Raw genomic sequence first — 27,894 nt, 5'->3', positions numbered from 1 at the left:
TATTTTTTTTAATTAATGTTCATAAATAGAAGGTATACTTTATTCAGAGCCGTGCCTGAATACAGGTTAACGAAGCATGTGCTTCAGGGTCAGAGGAGTTAAATATTTTTTTGGAGCCAATTTTCCAGAGTTTAAATTAGTCCAAGTGGTTTGTGAATGGGTGAAAAAATGTTTGGTTAGTGATTTGCTTGGGTTTGATTCTTTCCAAACGCATATTTATCATTTTTTTTCTTTCTGCCAATTATTTATAGACTAAGCTGCATTAAAAAGAGTTTTAAGGGACCAATTTTTTTTCTCCAATTCTTTCCAAGCACAGATTGTCATTTTTTTTTTTTTGCCAATTATTTATGGACTAAGGTGCATTAAAAAAAGTTTTAAAGGGTCAATTTTTTTTTCTCGCTTGTAGTTAGAGAAATCTCAGACACGGTTCTAACTTTATTCACGTTTAGTTTTTAGCAAATTAACAAAACAATGTTTTTAAACATTTTTTTATTATGAAAGTCCTCGTATCTAATGATGACTAAAATGTTAATTAATATCTTTGCACTATGAGATTTAGAGTTTGATTTCCAGAAAATATATTTTTTTTTTACAGATTCGTTAAAGAAAACAGGAAATATATGGCATAATACAAATAGAACTACTGGTCGTTGTAGTTCTCATCCGTTATAAATTTCTGTGAAACAGATAAATTGCCTGTTAAAAATTTGTTCTTGGATAAATTTTTGTAATAAACAAAAAGATTCGGAAGATAAAAAAAAACTAATTGCCCATTACGGAAAAAAATAATTTTCGTTTTATTGTCAATCCAATACATGACAAAGAATTGTATACCTCACCTATATGGCTATAACTATACCAATAATTTTCTTGTAAAACAAAAAAAAAAGAAACCTATGAAAACAGTTAACAGACAAGGACACATGCCGAGCTTATCTCATCCTTGTTTTGACGCCCATTTCAATTATAAACCCTGCTACAGACAAACCCATCACGGCTCTCCACAAATTCAAAATCTGCACACAATCATTCAACATCCACATTATTATCATATATCTTATCACTTTGATCATAAACTTTAATGATAACATATAAGAAATATCCTGACTATATATTGAGCAAATGAGAAGTCACTAGATAACAACTTTTTATGATTTTCATGTTTTTTTCGGCATGTTTCTTATTTTTGTTAATTAAATATTACTTCAAAAACATATATTTTGCGCATTCAATTACAAAGACGAATAAGTTTATACACACATATATATATATATATATATATATACCGTATATTTTTCGCTTGAATATGAAAATGGATATGTTAACTACCCGTATAAGTTATTATCTTGTATCTCCAATTTAAGTTTCTGAACTATTTATATACAAACATGTCGACCAAAAAGAATAATCATGCTCAAATTTTTTTGAATTGAATAATAACAAAACTAAAAATATTATTTGTTTTCTTGTTGATAAGAAAAAACAAATTATAATGCGAGAATGCGTTATAAATTCTGGCAAAACAAAACCTATTTCAGAAAATTATTTTTTTTTTTGTTTTTACAAAATTAAATTCATAATAAATGTAGACTTTGGTAGAGTTTTTGGATTTCGTTTTTGGTTATTGAGAAAATCCAACGTGAAGTAGATTTTAGTATTTCAAAATAGATATCGCAAGTAAAGCCTACTTTTTAATATAGAAAAACGTGGTTGTTAAAATCCTGATTGCATGATTAATGTTGAAATACAAAAAAAAAAACCATCACTTATGAAGGCCCTTTAACAAAAAAAAAAAAAACCATCACTTAAGAACTACCACGATTAAAGGCTAAAGCTATTTTTGTTGAATTTGGAAGGGAAAAAAATCAAGATTTTAGAACCCAAAAACAAAAGATATTTTTTTGAAGGGAAAATTAGAAATTTTTGGAAAAAAAAAAACTTGATATTGAAAATGTTTTGGAGAAGAAAAAAAGGGATTTTACCTTGATCGTAGCTGCACTTGAACTGTAAATAATATCAGGAAGATAACCCTGTAAACCAACATTATAAACCGGTTTACCATCCGGATAAAACAAACCATAATTCCTCTCAGAAGTCGGACCGGGTTTAAGATTCTCATTAAAAAGGGCAAAAACGTAAACATCAATCGGAACAGATTGCTTCGCCGGAGTCCCCTTCCTCTGTTCCACAAGCCTCAACAAATTCCCATTATAAAGCGCCGCGTTCTCCGGCGACGCTCCGATCTCGTCCACGTCTCCTTTAGATGGCCACCCCGTCTCCGAGATCCGAATCTCAATATCGGTATGACCCAAAGTTTTCACGGCGGAGTAAAGCGCATCGACCTGAGCAAACAACATGTTATCGTAATGGAGATTCGTGTTCGGATCAATCATCCCATGATTCGGCTGAAACAGAGCATACTCTAAAGGAATCTCTTTGGGACTGTCTTTGTAAGCGAAGAAAGGATAAGCGTTGATCAAGAAAGGAGATTTGATCTGAGAGTGAAAATCAAGAAGAGGTTGAAGAAACTGAACAAACTCTTCTTTGAATGATCCAGAGGAAGGAGGATAAGAAGTTTGGAGAATGTCGAGAGAATGTGCAGATGTGACCGTTACTTGTTTCTCTAACCCGAGGCTGAGTAAAGCAGAGTAAACCGATTTCATCGCCGGCAAGAGGCTCGAGATTAAAACGCGGTCGTTTGTTTTGAAGATTTCGTTTCCAACGACGATCGAGGTTATTCGGGTTTTGGAGATGTGTGGTTGGAGTCGTTGCTGGATCCAGGTTTCGGCTTTGGTTGGATCTGTTGACATGTTTTGGAGGAGCTCGTTGCCTAGTCCGATCATGAAATCGACTTGTGAGTTTGAGAAGGAGAAGAGGACGTTTGGATCTGCGTCGTAGAGTTTTACTCTTGTGATGTTTAGGGATCGGAGGAGGACGGCGACTCGAGCCGGTGACGGGAGGTTGTTCGCGATTTGGCCGTAGTTGATTCCTACTCCTTGGCTGTTAACTCTCACTGATTCCTCTGTAGAAAGGAAAAAAATAAAAAACTCACCATCATGAATCTGAATTCAAATCTCTAGAGACGAAAGAAGGTGCGGGCAAAATGATATTGGTGCGGAGCAGACGGAACATTAATTCTGTCTGTTCAACACCAATACCTTATACATTTTCCCACCTTCTCTATTGGGAGAAAATCGAAGAATTGACATTTTTTTGACTAAAAACATCAAATAGAGAAGGTGTAGACGGGACAAACAAGCGGAATAAGGTGAAATATTCACCCTATTCTGCCTGTTGAACACCAATATCTTCATGCACCTTCTCCAAAGTGAAGGAAGGAATAGATCACCTGAGCGAATAAGGAAGAGGAGAAGAACTCTGAAGAAGAAGAAGGAGAGACTGTGTGTGGTGGACATGGCTGATGAAAAGAGAAGAAGTCCTCTTTCTCTATCTCACACGGCCAAGCAAGAATCTCCTCCTACGAATAAATTTTCTTCTTCTTCGTTTTTTTGGTTTTGAGTTTGGTGTATTAATACGAGACGGTGGTCTTGGGAAAGAGGCCAACTGGTCTTCGCTTTCCGCGTTCGTCAAAAAAGCTCGCACCAGGTGTCTCTCACCAATGCATATATGATATACCTACATTTATATACTTTTTTTTTACATTATGTTTTAATATTTCCTTTAATATGCATGTTCTATTTTTTTGTTTTCTTATTATTTTATGGGTAGTAAATACATCTCGAGGCAAATGAAAAAAAATAATGAAACTTATTTCTATATTTTTGTAAAATATGTTGTAATAAAATTTTTGTTGAAGGAAATTAAACTATTTTCTTAATATATTTTTTCTGACCAATTTTAAATTTTTTTTTTAAAAAAAATTTATTAAAATCATAAAAGACATATAATCGGTTTAAGAAGGTTTAAGAAGATGGATGATTTTAATCAATAATATATGGGAAAGAACAAATGAAGAGAATAGCATAATAAATGGGTCAATTAAGTGAATAATATAAATAAATAAAAAAATGTAAAAAAAATCTTTAACTCCTTGTTTCCTGATTTTCGATATTATTTTTTCAGTCAGCAATTGGAACCACATCATTTTGCTTAAGTGATACAATATAAACTTTTATAAACAGCGACAACTTTATTGCTTTTCTTTTGTTCAAACGCAGGTGTCGTTTTTTATTTGGATAGAATTAGTAATACAACCCTACTATTTGGATAGAATTAGTATTGTTACATGTATTCACCCAATTCCATCGTTTTTTTCGTTGTTATAGATATTTGGTTCTCTAAATTTTGTAGATCTATAGTCAGGATCGGCCCAGACCTAAAGCCTATGAAGCAAAGGCTTTAGACGCAAAATTATATAGTAAATTTAGGGACAACATTTTCAGCAAATTTTTCTTTGGTGTAGTGGCTTGTATTGTAATTTCTCTTCTCTAGAGGCTCAGGTTCGAGCTCTAGGTCTGCATTTTTGTTTTTTTTTCTATTACGTTTTTCTGTTTTTTGACTTGCTTTTTTTTTAATTAATGGGCATTATTTTGAGGTTGGACTTTAGGCGCCAAAAGAGTTTGGGCCGGCCCTGTCTATAGTAGTTAACTATTTTTAGATGCATAACGAGACAGTGATAAATATATTGTATATTGTTCATTAGTAATATTATACTCTTATCGTCTATAACACATACAATAAATAGCTATTCCATATTTATATAGTTTACATAACTACTATACACTTATAATCAACTACTCACTTTACGATAGTTATTACATTACAATAATAGTCAGTCTACAATAACTAATTATTTGCTGATTTTCCTGTGTAGGGATATGTGTTCTCTTTAACAATGTAATCTTACACCGTTATCAAACACGGAACTTAGGTAAAAATAATTTTTTTACACAGTACACATTTACCTAGTAGTCAACTGTAACACTTTCTTATGAAATTCTGTTTACTACCGCAGGTCACCTTGATGTTTTAATGTTCATGTCTCTTCAATTACATGCTGAAAAAAACTCTCTGCACATTGCTATCGGTGAGAATGTTGTTCATGACGCCTCCCTGAAGTTTTCTTTTGATATTCTTTGTCATTTTGCATTGCTTACGTTATTTGAGGTCATCAAAAATAAAAAGAACATCTATTTGATCGTTTTCTACCTTATATATGTTTCTAAATTAGGGGATCCATCTTTTTGCTTTAGGAACTTATTTATTTTCTGTTTGGAAATATTTTCAGACTTACTTATTTGTTTTACAAAGCTACGTAGTTTTCAAATCAAAATTTAATTATGGAAAAGTTATTTAGTTACTTACTTCATTAGAATCAACATTGAATTGTATGGGGAAAATAAACAACTACCAATATTAACTTTGAATAGTAGCTATTTAACTGAAATAAGCAACTATTAATACTTACTTAAGACTATCTACAATGGGCCTGTTGAAAAAATAATTCAACAATTTAACTCTTCTCATGAGGATGTTGTAAATGACATTAGCGAACATGGATTCATTGGAGTTGAAAAGATTCAACTAGTTGAATCAATTAAAAGTGGGACTGCCAGTGCCACGTGGCGCATTATGAAGCTACTGAAGTTTTTAAAGATTTTTTTAATCCTAACTGTTTAGGAGATTTTTGGTCTTCGAGTAGGCACAAGTCTCCTACAAAACAGAGAAAACGTGAAGGCCCATAAAACATGATGGGGGTGTATTTTCTAAGAAAGCTCTCCGACGCTCAAATCAGAAAACAGCTTAAAAAGACAACTAAGTGGCTATGCGAGATCCTCCTTCTGTTTTTACAAGAAATCCCTAGACAACTAGAGATGTCAAACGGGCTAACCCGCGTCTAAGTAGCCCGACCTGATGCGGGTTTAAATTTTTTTCAGGTCTGACGGGCTGGCCCATCATAAGCTGCGGTCCCAAATTGATTTGTCCAAGCCCGACCCGCCTATACTCTACGGGTCTGCGGGTTGGCCTGCAGGTTCATACTTTTTTTCTTCATTCGTAAAGTTCTTATGAAATTTAGACTTATAGAACCAGAAAATTTGCAAGAGGAGAATAAAGTTTTGCTCGTAACTGAATCATAATATGCATAAGAAACAAGACTAAATAAAATTATTGTCTTAGTAAATTCGATGAACAAATCAACGAATTCGATAAACCTCTTATACAAAACTTCTAGCCCTAGGATGCTATAAGATTTGAAAAATAAATTTAACGGTAAGAATAGACATTTAGTTTTGAAAAGCAAATAAATGAATTACAAATAATATTACACATCAAAACTGGTAATTTAAGCTAAAGAACCATCAAGATACAAGCAACAAGACATTCACATATAAAATTAAAAAAAAAATAGATGAACAAAGCTTATTTGTTAGTCCAGCGTACAAACAAATATGATTCTCAAGCAAAACTATTTATTGTCAATTCAAGATTTAAGCAATTCTAAATTACCTTTGCATCATTGCGGACAAAATAAAAACACGTCCGTGATATAGTCGATGAGTAAAACCAACAAAAAAAAAAAAGGAAACTTATGACATTAAACTAAAATTAAAACCCTAAAAAAAAAGTAGTTTTTGGCTGGGAAGAAAACAACCAGATTTTTTCCCAAATTCAAAAATCCAATCGCAGAATCTGAATCGAAGCGAATATAAAACACATATCAGTTTGATGATTCCTTGATCTCATTGAAATGAAGCTATCACAAAGCCCAATAGCTGAATTGTGTGACTCCACTAGGCTTCGATTCACTCTATGAAACTACTACTTCGAAATCCACCAATCAAAGATGAAAAAATACTTCACTTTTCGATCTTTACAAGAAAACATCAAATTCTGCGGGTCAGACCGCAAACCCGCGGATCCGCTCTGACCCGACCTGCAAAAACCCAACTTCCTCGCGGATTTGGACCGCGAACCCCGCTTTTTTATTTGGACAAATTTTATGGAGCCCAAGCCCGCACTGCTGCGGTTATACTTGGGCCAAACCCGTGGATCAGAGCCTAATTTGACACCTCTATAGAAAACCTTCTTGCAAACGATGCTCGAGCGATTAATGGGGAATCAGAGAGTACAAAGAAGTCGAAAAACGAGTGAAAGGAAGTGGGCCGAGAATCCTTGAGAAAGGCATGATCTGCTCAGGTATTGGAGAGGAAATGGGCTTCTGCGGTGAAAAGAGAAAGAAATAGAAGCGTTTGTGGGATGAAATAATCCATGATTTAGAAACTTCCGTGGAGTGGAGGTGAAGAGAAGTGACCAAAAATACGATCGGAAAAGTGTAGAATGTCTGAACTTAAGAACCACAAGTATCTAGAGAGATATCATGAAACTTAAGATAGTTAAAGATGTGAACCCTTTTCCTGTGGGAAATAGCAAAGTATTTATAGAGAGTTCTCTGACCCAGGTTAGTATACCAGGTCAATCCATGGACAGTGAGTCAGGTGGATCGGCCCACAATCCGACTTGACTAAGTTCGAATCTTGCGATGGCGTTACGCTTCTGACGGTCTCACCAACTTTCTTTGGCATGTTCTGCCTGCTGTGGGACTGTTCCTTGGCGCATCCCTTTCGTCTTCAGTGTACGAGTTGGGTCTGCGGTTCAGACGCAGTATGGGTATCTGCTGAACCTCTGCTTTTCCTCCTGGCTCCTGCGAAAGATCATTGTCTCCTGACACACGTAAGGAAGATGTATTAAATGCAATTCTTGTGGGTTTGTAAAGGTATGGGTGATCAAATCAGACTAACTCATATTTCTTTTGTCAAATGGAGAGAAATTTGAATAGTATTCCCGCCTAAAAAGTCTACTCATATATGACCCGGTTCCCTCGATATTGGGACAGGGCTGTTGAGAATGGATGACTTTACTCTCCGGATACCTGTGCGGACCACACTTCTTTATATCACGACCCTTCTGGATCACCGAGCTTTGGTCTAGGACATAGAGAGAATGTGGCTTCTCCTCCTCCTGACCACTCAGTTTCCGACTTCCTTATTTCTGACAGTGTGGCATGCACCGTCAGACACAAAGAGTCCAAGAACAGGTGGCCTATTGTGCTGGATCTCCCGAATCCGAATGGATTCGAGATCCACAAGGAAAAAGAATTGGAGACAAGAAGCAAGACGATCCGGACATCTCTTCTCGGACAGCCGGCACTGCGATCGCGAGTGCGCTACCCGCGGCGAACCCATGTTTCTCCGTGATCGTGATACTTTCACCCGCGGCCAATGCTCTTTGTACCAGCCCTCCTACAGTTCAAGCCATAGGGACACCTCTCCAAGCAAACTTTTCTCACCTTGGATGCTTAACCTTCTCCACCACATCAGATAATAAAGAATCATTCGTCCTTGTATCTTGCAACATGGTTTAATGTTATGACGTGAGAGAGACCTTATTCACCTTATCATACAAGCATCTAAAACGTTCTCTTATCACAAGTGGTGTTGAAGACTCATACTTCAAAGAAGCTCCAAAACTGATTTTTGATCCCGGAGGAGAGTACTATCTGGAACCTAAGAACAAAATTTCCAATTAAGAATGGCATTATAAGGGATATAAGGAAAGACAAAGATAAGCAAAGAGGACTTGTCGCAAGACATTGTCTTCACTAGAGTGAACGACTCTGTTTACACTAAGTAGAGCTAAATGACTTAAACCAGAACCGCTTAATAGGAGGCAATCCACTTAGGTATTGTTTTCTTTAGAATTTTTTTTCTATTGATTTTTTTTTTTAGTTTCAGGTGTTTCCTAAAAATAAAAATAAAAGCCAAAAATTTAAAAAAAAAACCGAAAAAAACTAAAAAGAAGGATTGGTTCCAGACTGCTCGGCCCAGCAAAAACCAGGAGAAGCAGAATCATGCCGCATTTAAGCACCCGCGGTCGTATGATTTTGGACCGCAGCCAACCATACGATCACATACTTGTGACTGCGACCAGAGAGGTCCTACCTGCGGTTGCGTGAGCTCGGACCGCGACTAATGGTCGTTCAAACGACCTCCGACCCAATTCCACTTATTCCACCTCACCATGACTCATTCCACCTCATCCACCACTCTCCACCAATTCCCATCACCATTTAACCTCTACTTTTTCTCATGGCTCCTGCGAAAGTTCACTGTCACCTACACAGTAAGGAATATACATTAAATGCAAATCTCGTGGGTTTGTAAGGGCATGGGTAATCAAATCAGCCTAAGGCATATTTCTATTATTGAATGGAGGAAATTTGAATAGTGTTCCCGCCTAATTAAGGTCTACTTATACCTGGCCCGGTTTCCTTGATTACTAGGACCGGGATGCCGAGAATGGATGACTTCGCTCTCCGGATACCTATGTGGACCACACTTCTTTATATCCCGACCATTTCGGATCACCAAGCTTAGATCTATGACATAGAGAATGTGGCCTCTCATCCTCCTAATAATTCGAGGCCCGGTGCTATAAGCTTAGGTTGTATTGGGCAGTACCTGCAAAAAAACCATGGACGCCATGTGCTAGCACGCGATTCGTCCATGTAGGAATGATTGAATTTATCCCCAACACTAACTATTTTGAATCATTTATTTTGTAGTAAATTAATTTATTTTTTTACCAAAATTTATTATTTTTTACACTCTATAATAGTGACTTGGTTTATCTAATTTAAACACATAAAAATTTTCTTTCTTTATTATTGTTTTCTCAATTATTCTCTAATAAACTCATGTTTATGTTTTTATTTTTTTTTAATAAAATGGATTACAATAATAACTCTTTTAATATAATTATAATTTAATTTTGAATTTAAAAAATTATAAATGAGGTAAAATTATAAAAGAAAAAAATGAAATATAATGAAGTAGAGTGTTGAATTTTATTAAACAAAACTATTGTAGAGGTTAAAATTGAATTGAGTGTTGAATGATTACGTGGAAGAAATTGAAGACGATGTGGAGTGTTAAAATTTAAGGTGGAGGGTGTTGAATTTAACAACCATTGTACATGGTCTAAGTATTGGAATCAACTTTGAGTTATATATAAAAAATAGACAACTACTAATAATCTACTTTGAGTAGTAACTATCTAATTGAAATAAGCAACTATTAATACTTAATGCAGATTACTATCTACTTGTATTTGTCTAACAGTTCTAAACAACACCTGCCTAGGTAATTATTTTCCTGCACCGGAAGCTTACATGAAACTCCTTGTAGCTGCATATCTTTGAAAAGAGGTTCACTTCGAACATCTCCCCATTTTTGTTATAAACTTCATACTCATCATGACCGACAACAACCACCCACATTTTAAACATAGTCAGCTACTAGTAGTCGTCTAATATAAATATATGAACACAACAAACAAAAGAATTACAATTAAAAGGGATGTCTATACTGAAGTGATAAGTGACTAGTTGGTATATGTCTATTTACTTTCAACTTGGTGCAACCATATAAAATATCTTCCATAATATCTTGCACTTTCGGAGTGAAAGAATGTTTGTCTGAGGCAGATGTTTTTTTTTATGAAAATAGTCATCTACTACATAACTACATATTCTGAGCAAATGACTTTTTATGAAAATAGTCAACTATGGCCATAGAGTTACTATTGTGACTTGTCCCAAGACACTTGCTGTAATGCCTTGCCGCCTTCCTCGAATGTCTCTGTACATACAAACGAGTTGGATCAACCATATTTTTACCACAAAGTAGTCAACTACGACTGATTATAAAAAATTTGACTATATTACAAACACTAAATTGTTGACTATGTTACCTTCATTTCTCCTCTAGATGGAATTCTTACTTTCTTTGGTTGACCAGGTGGTCAGCGCAATAATAGGGGAAGTAGTTTCGAGTCACCAGAACATACATGAGATGGTACTGGGTGGAAAAGTCCTTCATAAAGAGATCTCTGAAAACTTGTTGTGTACACCACTCCTACAAACTTCTCGTTTGCAATGTTGCTGTAAGAAGAAGTTGTTGTTGCATGACGACATAGTATGAGTAGCATTTGAAACTCCTTGCAGCTGCATGTCTTTGAAAAGAGGTTCACTTCGAACCTCTCCCCTTTCCTATTGTAAACTTCATAGTCATCGTATCCGAAAACAACCACCTACATTTTAAACATAATCATATATTAGTAGACGTCTACTATAAATATATGAACACAACAAACAAATAAATTAGAATTACAATGGACGTCTATACTGAAGTGATAGGCGGCTAGTTGGTATATGTCTATTACCTTCAACTTGGTGCAACCATAGAAAGTATCGTCCATAGTGTCTTACAATTTCGGAGTGAGATGATATTCATCTTAAATGCATACAGCTTTTTTTATGAAAAAATAGTCATCTACTACATAACCGCATACTCTAAGCAAACGATTGTTTTTATGAAAAGAGTCAATAACTAACTAAACAAATTAAAAACGACGAATTCTGGTGAAGAGGTATGAGATTTTATATGTAAGAGGATTGAGGATTTTATATGAAAACAAACATCAGATCTACTATATAACTAGAAAATTTGAAAGAGTTAGTAGGTGTAAGACTTGCGTTAAGACACCAAAGGAGAAGATGCGAAGACGTTGAGGATTAGAGGACAGCTGCTCGACAAAGAAGACAGTGAGGATTCATGTTAGTATTTCTAACCGCAATTGATGTAAAATTATGTGCTTTATCATCCACCCAAAAAGGCAAAAACGTAATGAAAATGTGTACTATTCCTTGACCAAAAAATGTGTATTAATTAATTACTTTGGTGTATATAGAAAACGTAATGATACATGGGTATATGTATATGTTGTATATGTAGCTAAGTAGCTGAATTTGTTATCGTTACTTTGTGGCCTTAAAGTATAACAAATTCAATTAGTTTCCCTTCTATTATACATACATGTACATATCAAGGAGGAAAAAACCTAAGAAGTTGGTTTGGTTTGTCAATACAAATAATGTAATCCAAGCTGTTCACTGTTCTACTTTCCATTTCTTGAATATTTTTTTTTGTCGCTTCTTGAATATTCTAATGTCAAATACATTAGTTATGTATATTAAATAACTTACAACCAATGTTCACTTGTAATGATTATTTTCCTTAGGTGATAGTTTGGTAAAAACTGTTACGGGATATTAATATATCAGTACGTTTGTCATTGATATATTGTTTTAAATTTTTGGCTGCTTCTATTACAAAATGTATCCCTTTCGTCATTAATACTTTTTTGTCATTAATACTAAAATTTTAATTTTTGCAGTCATTAATATCCGTGTGGGTTATTTTTATAATCCCACTTCCTATACGGCTATTAGATATTTCTAAAGTTTCAGGAGATTTAAACCGACATTGTTCACGTGCGGGACGAAAATTAAAATGTGAACGAGGATGTGTAATTTCGGATTGTGAATGGTCAAGTTAAAACTCTTCCTCACCGGTCATCAAGTCAAACACTCTTAAACCATTGGCGGCTTAAATAAATAAATAAAAAAGCAAGTTTCACGATTCACACATACAAATCATCTTCTACTTTTATATTTCCACCAACTTTTTATTTGCATTTTCATATTAGATCGGAACAAACAAAAAAACCAAAGAAAAGAGACGAGTAAAGAAATAGTTGTCTTTACGAACAAGAAAGGAAAAAAACCATAAAAATACCTGATGTTAATAACATTTGCTAAAATAATATCCAAATTATTTATGTTTTTTAAGAAATATTTAAATTTTTTATGAGTTCTAATTTAATACCCAAACATTCAAAAAGTGAAAGTTTGACACCTTCAATTTCACAGAGGTTAACAAAGCTAACAGAATCGGGTAACTGTGTTAATTTTTCATAAGATATAAAAATTAATTCTTGCAAATTTACGTTTTTATCCTCAAAAATCTTTAAAATCAATTTGGGGAAGAACAAACCTTAATTTTCCCCTTATATCGACATTCATCTTTTCTTATTGATTTTAGGGAAATCTCAAAGCTCTAGTGTTGAATATTCTTCTGCGAAACACATATGCTTTTGCGTATTCCTTCTCTTTTGTTATTGTTGCGAGTTCTAAGATGAACGAAAAGGAAGAGTTCTATAACTCGCTGAATCGATCTCAATGAAAGCTAGCTTCAAGGAGAAAGGAAACCCAGATTTGGGGCTCGTCAATGTCTATGGCTTTCATCTCAGGGTACTTAAAATCAAAAAGAAGAGATGAATGTCGATGAAGGAGGAGGGGAAATTAGGGGTTGTTCTTCTCCTTTGAAGATTTTAAGGGTAAAAATGTAATTTTAGAATGATTAATTAGCATATGTTAATAAAATTAACGCAGTGGATCGATTCCGTTTACTCTGTTAACTTCTGTGAAATCGAGGGTGTCAAACTTTTACATTTTGAATGTTTGGATATTAAATCAGAACTTATAACTAATCTAGGTATTTCTTAGGGAGCATAAATAGTTTGGGTTTTTTTATAGCAAATGTTGTTAACATCAGGTATTTTTAAGGTTTTTTCCCTACAAGAAAAAAAACATTTGTTTTTAAAAGGATATATTAAGTATGTTGAATTATTGGAATTTTTTATTTCGTCTAAAATTTAATTATAAGATTATAACGCATGTACGACTCTTTAAAACTAGTAGAGGTAGAGAGAGATTTTTGCTCCCTTTTATGTTTTGTATTTCACATCTATCTCAGAGAGAGGAAGCTTTTTCTCTTGTACTTTCGATCAAATTATATCGGCTTTTTGTTTCTGATTTTGATCGGATAATAAAGTTCCGGCTTGATTAGATTGTTTTTGCTTTCCGTTTTGCGAATTACCTTTTTCTGAGTATTTGTGGGTTTATGTTTTGATGCTCTTCTTATGCCATATTAAAATCGGTTCTTCTTATATCAAAGAGTATTAAGTTTTGCTAATCCTTGGTGGAGCGAAGATTCTTCACAGATTGAAATATGGATTTGGTTATTCCGGCGATAATGTTAAAGGTATCTGTTTTTGAAACTTGTCTCCTTTTTTTACAGTTCAGATCCGATGATGTGATAGCACCATCTTCTCCAACAATTGGCATCATCCTCTCTTGGCTGAGAGTTGTTTCTCCCTAAAGTCCTTTCTAAAGAGCCTTATTGAAGGTGAAGGGTATTTGGTCTCGAGTTTGAGATGAGCGGTGGCTAATCTTACGGATGCAAGAAGACTTTTGGTTAATCGTGATCTTGCAGTGAAAGGAGTTTACATGATGGTTTTTGATAAAGATGACTTTGATCTGATGGATTTCTTCAACTTGTATGGTTTGATTTCATCGGATTTCTGCTTTTCGGCGAAGCTCTGTTCGGCTACTTGTCGGCGGTATCTTCTCAGTATCATCCTAATCTTCACCTTAGCCTACCACGTGTGTTACATGTGTTTGATCTTTGTTAATCGCTATCCTTTAATTTGAATGGGTTTATGTTGGGCTTAACTTTTGAATGGTTATGGGCCTTAGAACCTTTTTGTAATTTGTCCTTTGGACTTTGTTATAATCAAGTAGAAAAAAAATAAAAAACTAGAGGCGTCACTCAAACGCGTAGACCCTCCCTCGCCATCCAAATTTCGTAACTGTATGGTGTTTTGCTTGTTGAATCCATCCTTTGAAAGTATTATCGACTAGTTCTTTTAAAACTTCAAAATTTTCGTTAATGTTTATTATATAATTTTACGATAATTTGATATTTTCTTTTTGAAAAAAAGATTAATTTTGATCGATTTTATGTTACCTCTTCAGTGATTTTGCATTTCATGTTGTTTAAAAAAATGTCGCCTTCATAAGTCTCACTATTGTTTGAAACAAATTATCCATTGTTTGTTAGCTAAGTTGGGATGCACTGAGAGAATATGTTTTCTCTTGGGCTCGTTCAGATTATCAGCGCTTAATCTATCGGTAAATGACACCATCAAATCTCACCTATAGTGTTTACATTCTTTTGTAGTTTATGAACTTGCCTAGACTGACACATTGGGATGCTTCTCTACTAGCTATTTGTGATCTGCATGTTATTGCTTGGTGTGACGTTGATTAGGCTGCTTAATCTTTTTTTACATGCCATTCATTTCACACGGTATTCTTTTGTACGATATTTCTGTTTGTAATATAATTAGTCATTAGTGTTAATACAATTGTATAAATAAGATTCAATCGTTTGACAATAATACCAAAAAAAATTCAAACCCTTTTTTGACATTTTTTACCTTTGCTATTCGAATTGAAATTTGTAAAATATTCTTCAGATGACTAACTGATACGTCAGTTAAGCTATACCAATCTATTATATTAAAACAGAAGCACATTTAGTATTTGCTTCCAAACACTCCTAATTTTTTTTAAAGTGTTTAAAAATAATTTTAATAATTATTTATATTTAATTTCGAAAATTAGTTATTAATTTAAATATTTTTAGAGTTCCTTAAATATAGGTAATTTAGATTTGATTTGATTTGATTAAAAATAATAAATCAGATTTAAATTTAGATTTGATTTAAAGATTCTAATTTAAATAATTTCTATACTATTAAACATTTTTATCAAAAATATCTAGAATTTTTGAAAAAAAAATTCACATATGAAAAATAATGGTCATATTTGAAATATAAAATATTTATAATGATGTAAATGATATGATATTTTGTTGCTTATATAATATATTTACGATTATGATTAATTTACAAATTAATAACAAAATAATAAGTAAAATTCAAAAGTATAATTTAAATATTAAAAATATATTTTTGAAAATTCATAGAACTAAAAATATATATGAAAAACCGGGTTAAAAATATTTTGGTAACTAAAATCACTAATTTTGAATTATACATGTATATCGAAAATATATTTTTCATACAAAATCAAAACATAAAAAATTAAAATTTATTGCATACACTATAATGTGGTTTGAAAAACCAGTTGTACACTCCATTCGTTGATTAAATTTTAGAAAACTATAATGCTAAATAATACTGTTAATACATCTTAAACTTTTAACAAATAATTATATTATACGGTAATATGAACGGAAAAATTAGAATTATGTTTTTATAATAGTTTATTATGAATTAATATTAGTGGATGGGTTAAAATTATATTTTTATAATTATTATTAATTTTAATACTATATAAATATATCTAAACACAAAAATCAATATTTTCACTTATTAAAAAGTATATTTATAAAAATAATTATATCTAAACTCAAAAATACAAATTATATTATAAAATTCGTTAAATAATAAAAAATATTTCTGTGCGGATGCACGGAGTTAGAATCTAGTTCATGATTAAATTGGCCACTTCTATTTCCTCACCAATGATTGAGATGATATTTTTTATTAAAATAAATAAATAAATTGAGTAAAAAGTTTCGATGATTTGATGTATAATTAATATTGTGGAATTTAAAATATGTGGCGTCATATAGGGCGAAGGAGGCGTCGATCTCAGGGACCAGCCCAGTCTCGATCACCCGCTCTTCCTCCTGTCCTTAGCCGCCTTTAACGCCTGATCCACTCACGTGCTTCCTTCTTTCTCTTTAATCGAATACATTCAACATGTCTTTCTATATATGTTTAGTTGGTAAAGTGTGTTAGGTCTGTAAGAGTTTTTTTTTTTTTAATAAAAAAACTACAAAACATTGTTTTTGAGCTGATGAACTAAAATTAATAAAAAATTAACCAAATCACATATCGTACCAAATCAGTATGCCACATGTCAGTCACGTCTTTAATTGTTGATAGAAAATTCACATTTTTTACTGTTCGGTAAAATTAGCTGTTTTTAAATATTTTATGTAAGAAATTTAAATTGTTAGGTAATTTATGTAGTTTTTGGCAAGAATCTAAATTTCATGTATGAAGAATAATCATGAGCTCTGAGTTCATAAAGGACTAGAGCATTTTTTCAATAAAGTTAAAAGAATTTTTATGCTCAAAATCTGGAAAGATTTTTGAAAGCAAAAATTACAAGCTCAATACACTTAACTGTTATGTGATTCGCTGATGTGTCAGTTCCATAGTGAATTTTAAAGCATTTTGCTTATATGTTATTATTTAAAAGAATCTTGCCTAAATTCGGTTTATATGTCATAATTTAACTTAAAATGAACTGATTTAGAAAATTTAACATTATCGAGTTATCTATACTATTAAAAGGGAAGCACTTTTTGTGTCCAAATAGATTTCTTTTAGTTTTCTACTATTGTATTTTTAGATAATTAATATTTCTGTTGCCAAACAAAATCTTTAATTTTATTTATCTCTTTTATTTATTTCCAAAAATTAATAAATAATATTTAAATATTATCTTTAATTAATTCCGAAAATTTATAAAATTTAATTTAATTAGTTTATATATTTTTAATTATAAAAATTATAAAAACAGTTGTCATTATTTTATAAAAATAGTAAATAAGATATTAATTTATAAATATCTAAATCTAAATAATATTCTCATAATGATAAAGATGATAAACAATATATTATAATATATTTTTTATAATCAATTATTTAAAAAATTTAAATATTTAAAATAAAAAAAGTTATAGTATGTGGTAATATGATAGGATGAGGTAAAATTATATTTTTATATTCATAATTTTTTCCGATTAATCGAATAGATGAGTTAAAATTATGTTTTTTTATAATCATAGTCAAATTTATTAAAAATAAATATTTTTTTAAAAAAAATTATTTAAACACAAAAATAAATTTGTATCATTTATTAAAAAAATATCTATAAAAACAAAAATAATACTATAAAATGAGATTAAAAAAATAATTTTCCTGTGTAAACGCAAGGGGTATAATCTAGTTTAATTTAAATTCTTAAAACAAACCGAGTTTATTTAAACTGAACCAGTATTGTAATAAACCGAAATCAATTTTTTGTTTTGATTGGTTTAAAATCCACTTAAAATGAATCAAATTTATTTAAACCGAATCGTAACAAACCGAAATCAATTTTTTTTTCTTTTTTGATTGGTTTGATTTACAATCGAAATACCGATTACAGATTTCTTATGATTTTTAAACTTATATCGTTGATCAGTTTTATCTTTCGAAAAGCTAGTTGATTCAGGTATTTATGGAAGAAAAAATAGCTGAAATCCTAACTTGGATTGTGGGTATAAATATAGGTTTTGTTCTCCACTTTTCTGTGTCTCGAAGTATCTTCTTCTTTTGTTTTATGTTGTTACGGTTTTTCTTAGTACTAGCTGTCTGTATATATATCTATATTTGTTTTTAAGTTTTTGCATCCTCGCTTGGTTTTTAGTGTAGTTCATTATTCTCTGCTAAAAGATTGATTGATTTTGTTTTTTTTTATTGTCTATGTGGCTTTGATTCTAGATATATTTACTCGAGGTTTGCATCTATTACACACTTTTGAGGTATATATTTTGTGTGTATCACGTCGCCAAGTTTGATTGTATTTCTATTACCTTTTTGGTTTGATCTCAATTTGATTTGATTAATCTAAGCCGGTCCTATTTGATTTTTTTTTTTTTTTTTAAAAACATATAACACTCTCATAATTTTAGTTTGATATATGATAACAGAGAGAAAATTTCGTTCAATAATCTATTTTGTTAAAAAGTACAACAAGTTTTAAAATTACAATGAAAAAGTATATCATTAAAATTACAATTATGAAAATATTTTTAAATAAGAATGAAATATTAGATAATTGTAAAGATTAGATACAGGGATGACGAAAAAAATTATTATTCAAAAAATATATCATAAAATCATCAGCGGAGAAGAACGCATGATCGGACATATACTATTAGTTTGATAAAAGTTTTAATAATATTAATAAAGGTATATTAAGAGAAAGATAGATAGAAGGTGAATAAAAAGATGAACATATATGTAATTTTTGACCAGTGAAGAAATTTGAAGATATGATTTCACACTGATGATTAGAGACATATTATGTAATTGTATTAATCTTTAGAACCTACTATGTGTGAAAGATGGTGACAAAAGGAGTTTGTCAATATTAAAGACATTGGCAGTGCATGTAAACCGTAAGAAGAAAGAAGGATAAAAGGATAAAAGGATAAAAAGAAGCATAAAAAGAAAGAGGAATTGAGAATACAAATGGTAAAGATGTAAGACGGTAATAAAGAAAATGAAAACAAGATATATTGAGTATCAAGTACAAGAAAATGATAATATAGACGTCGAAAATACGGTTGACTGAATAGAATTAGATTATTTAGATAAAATAAGATGCCTAGTAAGTGATATAAGAATGTTAGGTTTTTTTTCCATTTTGTAGCATTGTTACCGAGTTCAAAATGATTTCTTCTAGCTTTGTCTCACTTTTATATATATATCGCAAACGACAACGACTAAACTTATGAATCACTATAAAACAAATTAAAACATTAGATGGTCGAATTTCATAAATTTAACATAAAAATAATAAACTTAAAATCTCAATGAATGGTGGTATTTGATGGTTATATATATGTACATATTTTACAAAGAAATTGAACAAAGATCTATGAAAATTATACTCGATTTTCATTCTTGGTTAGCCCATTTAACCATCATCACCATCATCATTGTTATCTTATAATCAATCTTAAGTAAGGATTCAATGAATCAGATGAATCAGAGGAAAGCATATAAACCTCATATTGGTTTTTCTGTCTTCAAGAATGTCAATAGGATTGTATGAATTAGATATGATAGAATATTATGTTAATAAATATATCACTCAGACTTGGTATTTATAGATATATCACATATGTAACTTATAGTCAGATCTTACTTATTAAGCAGTTGTAGCCTGTACACGGCGCCTCTGGGGTTGGAAGCTCTATTTTTATATAATTGCGCAAATGTAAGTTTAACATTTTTTTTGTAGTGTTCCTATATATTAAACTTTTTATAAAATTGAACTATTTTTTATAAGTTAATAAGAGTAGCTACTAATAAATTATCAAAAATACAAAATTACAAGTACATCAAGCGCGTACCTGTTAACTATTAGTATATCTAGAAACACAAAAGAACGTTGTTTTGCTGATATTATTACCAGTCTCCTAAAAGATATAGTACTAAATTTGTCGAGTGGTTTGAAAAGATCAAAACGACATGTTATTATTATAATATTAATAAAAATTTGAAATTTTTTTTTAGAAATTTATGAATAAAAATAAAATTATTATATAATTAGAGATTTTTTTTCTCTATTTAAACTATCTATGACATAAAAAAAAAAAAGAAAAAAAAAATTATGGGTATTAGAAGCCCAAAAACTCAACGCAACAGACCCAACACGAATACTCAAAAGCACAATTAAAAAAACGCCCACTCTGCTCTTCTCATACTTCCCGGTTTCCGCCATACTCTGCAACCAATCTCAGATTCTCAACTCACCAAGAAAGGCGTAACAAAAGGTAACTAATATCTTAAAACAATGAATCTAATATCTCAGATTCTTCATCCTAGATGCTACAATAAATTTCCAACATGCATAAACACCTTCATCCTAGATGCTACATCAATCTCTGCATCTGTCAGTATAAATTAGCTACTCCTCCCCACCAAAACCACTAGTCCACTGCCTCATCCTCCAAAAAACACTACTCCATAAACCTTGAGCAGAGTGGTATTATATTTGCCTTACCCGGTATTCAACCATGGCTAGTTATATACTTATATATCGCTTTATCTTGGGTCACATCACCAAAGAGTCTTAAGATCTTAACACAACAAAAAACAACCAAGGGAGAAGATATGTTTCAAATATTGTCTGCAAAAAAGCATTCCGAGATCCTCCAACAATCTTAGGTACGTAATCAATTGAGAGCAATTTAGTAACCAAATAATCCCACTAAAGCATAACCATATTTAAAATTTTTAAAGAAAGATGACGAAGATGAAATAGGAAGCCGAATAATATGAGCTACCTGTCATGATTGTATAGGAATTCTCTTATATAGTATTTAACAATTTAGGAAAAAAGAAGTTCTCAGGCAAACTTATATTCAAGCTTATGCCAACAGCAACCAACTTATATTGGACATGAGTAGATTTTAACAAAATACAATAATGCAGGCCAAAAAGATGGCAGTCAAAAAGACGTCGCCACTACTGTAATAGAAGTTAACGAAATACACTTTGAGGCAAATATAGGTAATTTACAAAGCCAAAGAGGTCAGATCTTAATACAATATAGCATGATACATATTGGTTATTGCTTTTTTTACCATCAATCAAAACTATATTTTCAGGAAGAGGTGAAAGAAAGGAAATGGCGTAAAGATGAGAAAGTACTTACCCAAAGATTTCCCATGCAGGTCTCCAAATGAGAAAATCAGAGTAAGAAACAATCTAAAGACGCAAGCTTAAAGGTTTTAAAATTTTCAAACGAAACAAACTTACAGTTAAGAAGCGGTTGTAATGTTGAAGCAGTAATAAAAAAAGAATGTGTTACCCTATGGGGCACTATTAAGTTTATAATATTTAAAACAAGTATTTTTTTTTTGTTTTACCAAAAATATATTTTTCTACTATTTGAACACTGAAAATGACTAAAAAATTCATTTTATTGACACACAATTATTTAACTGTATTTTTTTTATCTAATATTAGATTAATATCACACATCCCCCAATAATTGTTTGTTGTTATTTATCTATTATTTTAAAAATAATCAAAAATTATTTGACATTATAAATTATATAATTTTTTCTTAATACTTTGATATCTATTTTCTATTTTTTAATCTAAATTATATTATCCTTTAGTGATAAATACATACGTATCAATATAATAGCGTACACGTCAACACTAATATATGAATATATATGCAATTATGTAGATACTAGAAATTAACCCACACATTGTGCAGGAAATATTTTTCAAAATTATCTTTAAATTTAATTTAATTTTTTGGTTAAATTAAAATTAATGATAAAAATCTTTTAACAAAAAATATAAATAACTAAAATTGATAGCAATTAAATAACAATACATATATAAATATCACATAATCGATATTTACTTGTATATGTATCGACTTTGAGCTAGTTTTATTATGCGGTTTAACTATTAGTAATTTTTAAATATGAAATTGATATTACATTAATATATGTATAATTATATACATACCAATATGGATTAGAATATATATATATATATATATATATATATTCATAAAATAAGAATTTAGTTGTGAATATTTTATTAGAGATCAAACTATGATTTTTGGTTAATAAATTTATGATATGTGTTAATAATGATTATATATAGGATTTTCAAAGTGGACAAACTCATCTACTTAATCTATTTTGAAATTTAATAAAAATATTATCGACCAACCCATAAAAAATACAATTTAAATTTTGAAAACATATTTCAGTTTTTTTATATAAATTTAATTGAATTGATTTTCTAAAATGATACTAATTAAATATGAAAATATAAAAGAAAAATATTGCAAAAGTTTAAATATTTTTTTTAATATATAAATTGTTTATTATTTAAAAGAATAGAATATATTTTAATATTCTAATAAAGAAAGAAATTAAATACTCTTTTGATTATATCCACATGTATTCAAAACAAATCTGTGAGCTCTACATTTAACTATCTCTTATATAAAAATATTTAATTGAGCTTTCTATATTTGTGAAGTTTATTTATGTAATATCATATAAATAAAAGTTTATTTATGTAATATCTTATAAATAAATGTTCATATATGTAAAATATACTGTAATATCTTACAAATAAAGGTTTATTTCTGTAAATATCTACTCAAATAATAATATAGAGATATATATACATACACATATGTATCTATATAGTAGCGTAGACGTGGACACAAATATATGAATATCGATGCAATTATATAGATATGTATATGCATATTCACGTGCATAGAATATAGATGGATGTAACTATATAGATACATATATATATTTACATATGTATCTATATAATTGCATATATATAAACATAACTATATAGATATATGTGCATATTTACGTGTATATGGTATAAATAGATGTAACTATATAAATATATATGGATATTTATATATGTATTCATATAGTTGCATATATATAGGTGAGTCCGGTGCGATTTAGTGTATGGAAGCAAATGACTTAAGGTGGGTCCCGTGTGATATAGTGTATGGAAACTGATGAGTGAAGTTAAGTGGATCATGTATGTTTTAATATTTTTCTTTTTAAAAATAAAAGGTGAAAGGAAAAAAAATGCAAAAAGTCAAAAAAATGGAAGCAAAGTAAGATAAGTGACTCATTTCCAAAAAGTGTTTTTTTTTTTTACATATAACTTTGAAAAAGTGTCTCTCCAGCATCTAGCATCTCTAAAGGCAACCTCAAATCTTCAAATATGAGGTTTTGTTCACTCCAAAGACAACCTTAAAACCTCAAATTTTGAGGTTTTGAACAGTGAAACCTTATATTTGAGGTTTCATTGTACAAAACCTCAAATTTGAGGTTGGAGTTTTTTATTTGCATTTTAGTCCTTACAATTATATACTTCATAAATAATCACTTTCTTTTTATTTGTTACTATTTTAATCCAAACAATTTTATATCTCATGAATATTTTACATTTATCTTAATTAAATTTATATTTGCATATAAAATAAAATTAAAAATTGAAATTAAAAACTAAAATTGATCATATTTGAGAGCATTATGAAAATAGTTTTGTTGAATAATTTGGTGAAATGTAATCATTTATAATTTAGTTTGTGTTTTAATTATTATGTTTCTGTAATTTTATCTTATAATGTAATGTTGTATTTTATTATAAAATTTATAATATAATTTTAGTTAATGATATTTTTTTGTGAATGTTTTCTGTTATTTATAAAGTAATATGATTTTTTATTAATAATGATTAAAAGTAAAGATTATAGTGTAATATTTTAAATTTTATGAGATTAGATTTGAAGTTTTGTCTTTGGAAATAAACACCATCAAACCTCAAATTTGAAATTTGGTTAACCTCAAATTTGAAGTTGCCTTTGGAGATGCCTTAATATTCCCATAAAAAAGTGAAGACTGAGATTTTAGATGACTAATACCACTTGATAATAGAATTCTAGCTCTGTCTGAAGAAGTAATTTTGGGATAAGTATTCGCCACAATTATGTATGTGGGATTAATTGGGATTTTAGAAGCAAAGAGGATCTATTATTTGGAAATTTACAAACGGAAAAGCACAGAACTTTGATTGACGACGAAAACATTACTTAGAGTCTTAGACCCCAATATAAATTACAGATAAAACCTAAACATTAGAAAAGATTTTCTACTAGAGGCCCCACGATATAGAACCTAAAAGTATGTTAACATCAACATATAACAGTATCAATCCCTGTTGAACCAACAAAAAATAAAACAGTATCAATCCCTAGCTAGTATGCATCAATTATAGAAGAATCATTTATTTTCTTACTTTTTTTAATAACAAATGATTTTTCATAATTCAAATATGGAGATGATATTTACTTTTAAACTGATTTAAACATATTCAATGTATTTCCTATACAAGAGAGAAGAAATTGACTGTGCATATCCCTAATATGATAAAAACATCACTTTGGTTTGTTTTAATTTCATTTTTTTTCTTCTTTTTTTGGTTCTGGATTGTGTGGAATCGAGATCTTTGCTTCTATACGTGAATAAATAGAAAAGATTTTGACGAAAACATTACTTAGACCCCAATATAAATTACAGATAAAACCTAAACATTAGAAAAGATTTTCTACTAGAGGCCCCACGATATAGAACCTAAAAGTATGTTAACATCAACATATAACAGTATCAATCCCTGTTGAACCAACAAAAAATAAAACAGTATCAATCCCTAGTATGCATCAATTATAGAAGAATCATTTATTTTCTTACTTTTTTTTATAACAAATGATTTTTCATAATTCAAAGATGGAGATGATATTTACTTTTAAACTGATTTAAACATATTCAATGTATTTCCTATACAAGAGAGAAGAAATTGACTGTGCATATCCCTAATATGCATGCATATAATTCATATTCAGTATATGAACTTTCCAAATTAATTTTCTGGTCAAAATCTTTTCTATTTATTCACGTATAGAAGAAAAGATCTCGATTCCACACAATCCAGAACCAAAAAAAGAAGACAAAAAATGAAATTAAAACAAACCAAAGTGATGTTTTTGATCATGTTAGTCCTAATTTCGGCAGTGATTCCCCGACCATCAGAAGCAGCTCCGCAGATCAAGTATTGTTCGACAGAGAGGATAGACAGAGTGCCCGGATGTTTTAATGCATTGAGATTAGCGTCAGACAGAGATTACAGATCGCTAACAGTAGAGTGTTGCAGAGCAGTATACGCAACACTTCCTGATACTTGCTTCTTGACTGTATATCCTGACAGAGTTTTACCTATTAGTGTCTTCCGTGTCATTTGTACTAATACGGTCCCTGCTGGACCAACTTTTTAATTCTTCTGTACCTTCTTTTAATAAAAACATTATACTATAATAAAGAAAAAAAATGAATCATATGTAATTTCTATTAATTTTCTTACGTTACTCAGATTTTACATATTATTTTCACTTGTTCTCTCACCCATTGAATATTTCATGGTCGGGTCTCATGTTCATCATATTGTGTTCCTTCTGGTATAAATCTTCCTCATTTGTTGCGAATAATATAATTGTACATATTACTCCGAATACTTAAAAAAAAACAACAAAAACAACAAAACAACCAGATCCATTTTTATAAACTAATGCCAGTAAAAAAATAATACCAGATCCATTTAATTTGAAAGTAATGAAAATGATGAATCAAGTGATTATAATTACACTAGGAGAGAACCCGTGCTACGCACGGTTTTGTTTTATTATGCTTTAGATTTTTAGTTAAATTATCAATTTTTGTTTGTTTTTGTATAGTTTGTTTTTTTTTTTTCATAAATTTAGTAATCTCTTCTATTCATTATTCTTTTTCTATTTTGTTCATCCAAATTTTGAGTTCTTTGATATAAATTTTGATCTAAAGATAATTTTTAACTTTTTCAACATACATAATTTATTTATTTTTGAAATTTTAACTTTCTCAACTTACCATTTTCATGTTTTCTTATTACACATATTTCATTCAATCCATCTTTCCAACTGATATTTTCAAAATTGTTGCCATATATAGAGGGTGTTTGGCATAGACTGTGGAGGCTGTGGAATCCATTTCACAGTTTAAAAGTATTTTTTTGCCAATCAGACTTTTTAATATTTTTAAATTTTAAAATCCTAAAAGTCAGGCTTTATATTTTCAGTCATAGATTTTAAAAGCTATGTAAGAGGAGCTTTTACACCAAAAATTAATAAAAATAAAGATATTAATTTCTTTTTCTATTTCTTCTTTCCAAGAATCATTCAAAAGATTTAATACATTTATATATAAATAATTATGAACTAAATTTAATTGATTAAGTCTTTATTCTTTTCAGATTTTTTTGAGATCCATTTTTCTAAAAAGGATCTCAATTTTTTATTTTTTGTATTGATCACTTATGCTAATATAAATATTTTAATAATTTATTAATGATATCAATGAAATTTAAATCTGAGTAAATTATATATTTGAGTAAGAAAAATTATTTTTAATTTAAAATATAACGGTTAATGTTTTACAGTTTTACAGTAAAAGTTTTTAAAGCAAAAATTCTACAGTAAAAACTAAAAGTAAAAATGATTACCAAGCAAGCCCATATTCTTTTCTTTTCTTTTTTCTGTTTATTTTTTTATTTATTTTTTATATCTTGATATTTTTTCGATTCTTTATTGATTTTTTGATGTTAAAATTTTATTGCTATTCTTTTTTATTTTTAGCTACTTGTTCTTTTAAAAAGTATTTTTTTTAATATTAGCCTCATAACTTTTTTTTTACCATTTTGCATTTTTATGATCTTTGTCATTTCTTTCATCCATTTTTTTTTAAAAAAATTCATTTAAATTATAACATAAAAATTATTTTGTTACATATATTTTATTGAATCCATCTTTCCAATTATATTTATTTGTTGCTATATTTTTTTCTCTCTCTAATTTTGATATTCTCTTCTCTTCTTGATTATTTATTAATTTTTGTTTTGTGTGTTGTAGTTATGTAGCTCTTGTTTTGTTCTTCAGTTGCTTGTAAATCTTTTTGACTTTTGTTATTATTATTTTTTTTTATAAAACTTGGTTTTTCTTCATTTTTGTTGATTTAGTTATCTTTGTAGTTAAAAGATGACAATTAAATCACATGAAAATAAAATAAAATGATAGTCACTATAATTTAACAAACTTGAATTTTATTTATTCAAAATTTATGCTTTGATATTTTTAGTTAAACATATTTAAATATATATTACGTAGTTTATATATATTTTTGTTGTTTAATGGATTTTCTTTAGTTTTATTATTTTAATTAAATATATTGGTTTTATTTTTAACCTCATAACTTGTTTTTTACTATTTTACATTTTTTATAATCTTAGTAACCTCTTTCATATATTTTTCTAAATTTTCCATTTAAACTCTCACATAACAATTAAACTTTCTCAATTTATTATTTTCAGATTTTGTTATTACATATATTTCATTAAATCCATTTTTTTAATCAGTATCTTTAACATTTTATATATTTATTTGCTACCATATATTTTGTTTGGATCATTTTCATTCTAATTTTGATATTCTCTTATCTTTTCGATATATTAGTTATCATTTATTTTTGTGTCTTGTGGTTTTATAGTTCTTGTTTACTGTTTTTCAGTTGCTTGAAAAAAATTTAATTATTGTTTTTAGTTTTGGTCTCAAAACTTTTTTTTTATTGATTGATGTATTTTTGTTTGTTAAAAGGT

General features: G+C 29.8%; 2 protein-coding genes and 1 long non-coding RNA gene across 4 annotated transcripts; 2 read left to right on the top strand and 1 right to left on the bottom strand.

Moving 5' to 3' along the window:
- Positions 1-773: 773 nt before the first annotated feature.
- LOC18027308 (glucan endo-1,3-beta-glucosidase 14) lies at positions 774-3,601 on the bottom strand. Of its 2 annotated transcripts, none has more exons than XM_006409711.2 (3): positions 3,176-3,601; positions 1,983-3,022; positions 774-1,016 (listed from the first exon to the last, which is right to left on the bottom strand). In XM_006409711.2, the coding sequence occupies exons 1-3, from the start codon at positions 3,414-3,416 to the stop codon at positions 933-935; spliced, it is 1,365 nt and encodes a 454-aa protein (XP_006409774.2). In that variant the 5' UTR covers positions 3,417-3,601; the 3' UTR covers positions 774-932. The 2 variants fall into 2 exon arrangements, with proteins under 2 accessions (XP_006409774.2, XP_006409773.1); XM_006409710.2 differs by having other exon boundaries at positions 3,350-3,601.
- A 10,026-nt stretch (positions 3,602-13,627) lies between these two features.
- On the top strand, positions 13,628-14,518 carry LOC112081460. The gene is made up of 2 exons (XR_002896527.1): positions 13,628-13,964; positions 14,096-14,518. It is a non-coding gene; the product is annotated as an uncharacterized LOC112081460 (long non-coding RNA).
- A 10,650-nt stretch (positions 14,519-25,168) lies between these two features.
- LOC18027307 lies at positions 25,169-25,489 on the top strand. The gene has a single exon (XM_006409709.2). The coding sequence runs from the start codon at positions 25,169-25,171 to the stop codon at positions 25,484-25,486; it is 318 nt and encodes a 105-aa protein (XP_006409772.2). The 3' UTR covers positions 25,487-25,489.
- Positions 25,490-27,894: the final 2,405 nt, after the last annotated feature.

This window comes from Eutrema salsugineum, unplaced genomic scaffold (genome assembly GCF_000478725.1).
Source record: "Eutrema salsugineum unplaced genomic scaffold, Eutsalg1_0 scaffold_10, whole genome shotgun sequence".
In the NCBI taxonomy this organism is placed as follows: domain Eukaryota; kingdom Viridiplantae; phylum Streptophyta; class Magnoliopsida; order Brassicales; family Brassicaceae; genus Eutrema; species Eutrema salsugineum.
This window is presented reverse-complemented; position numbering and strand designations above follow the sequence as displayed.

Bases quoted from the DNA above. Each gene is read 5' to 3' on its own strand.
- LOC18027307 (XM_006409709.2), top strand. From the start codon at position 25,169: ATGAAATTAAAACAAACCAAAGTGATGTTTTTGATCATGTTAGTCCTA.
- LOC18027308 (XM_006409711.2), bottom strand. From the start codon at position 3,416: ATGTCCACCACACACAGTCTCTCCTTCTTCTTCTTCAGAGTTCTTCTC. The intron at 3,023-3,175 runs GTGGGAAAATGT...TCCTTTCTACAG, and splicing joins ATTTTCTCCCAATAGAGAAG to AGGAATCAGTGAGAGTTAAC. The intron at 1,017-1,982 runs GTAAAATCCCTT...GATTGTGTGCAG, and splicing joins CAAGTGCAGCTACGATCAAG to ATTTTGAATTTGTGGAGAGC.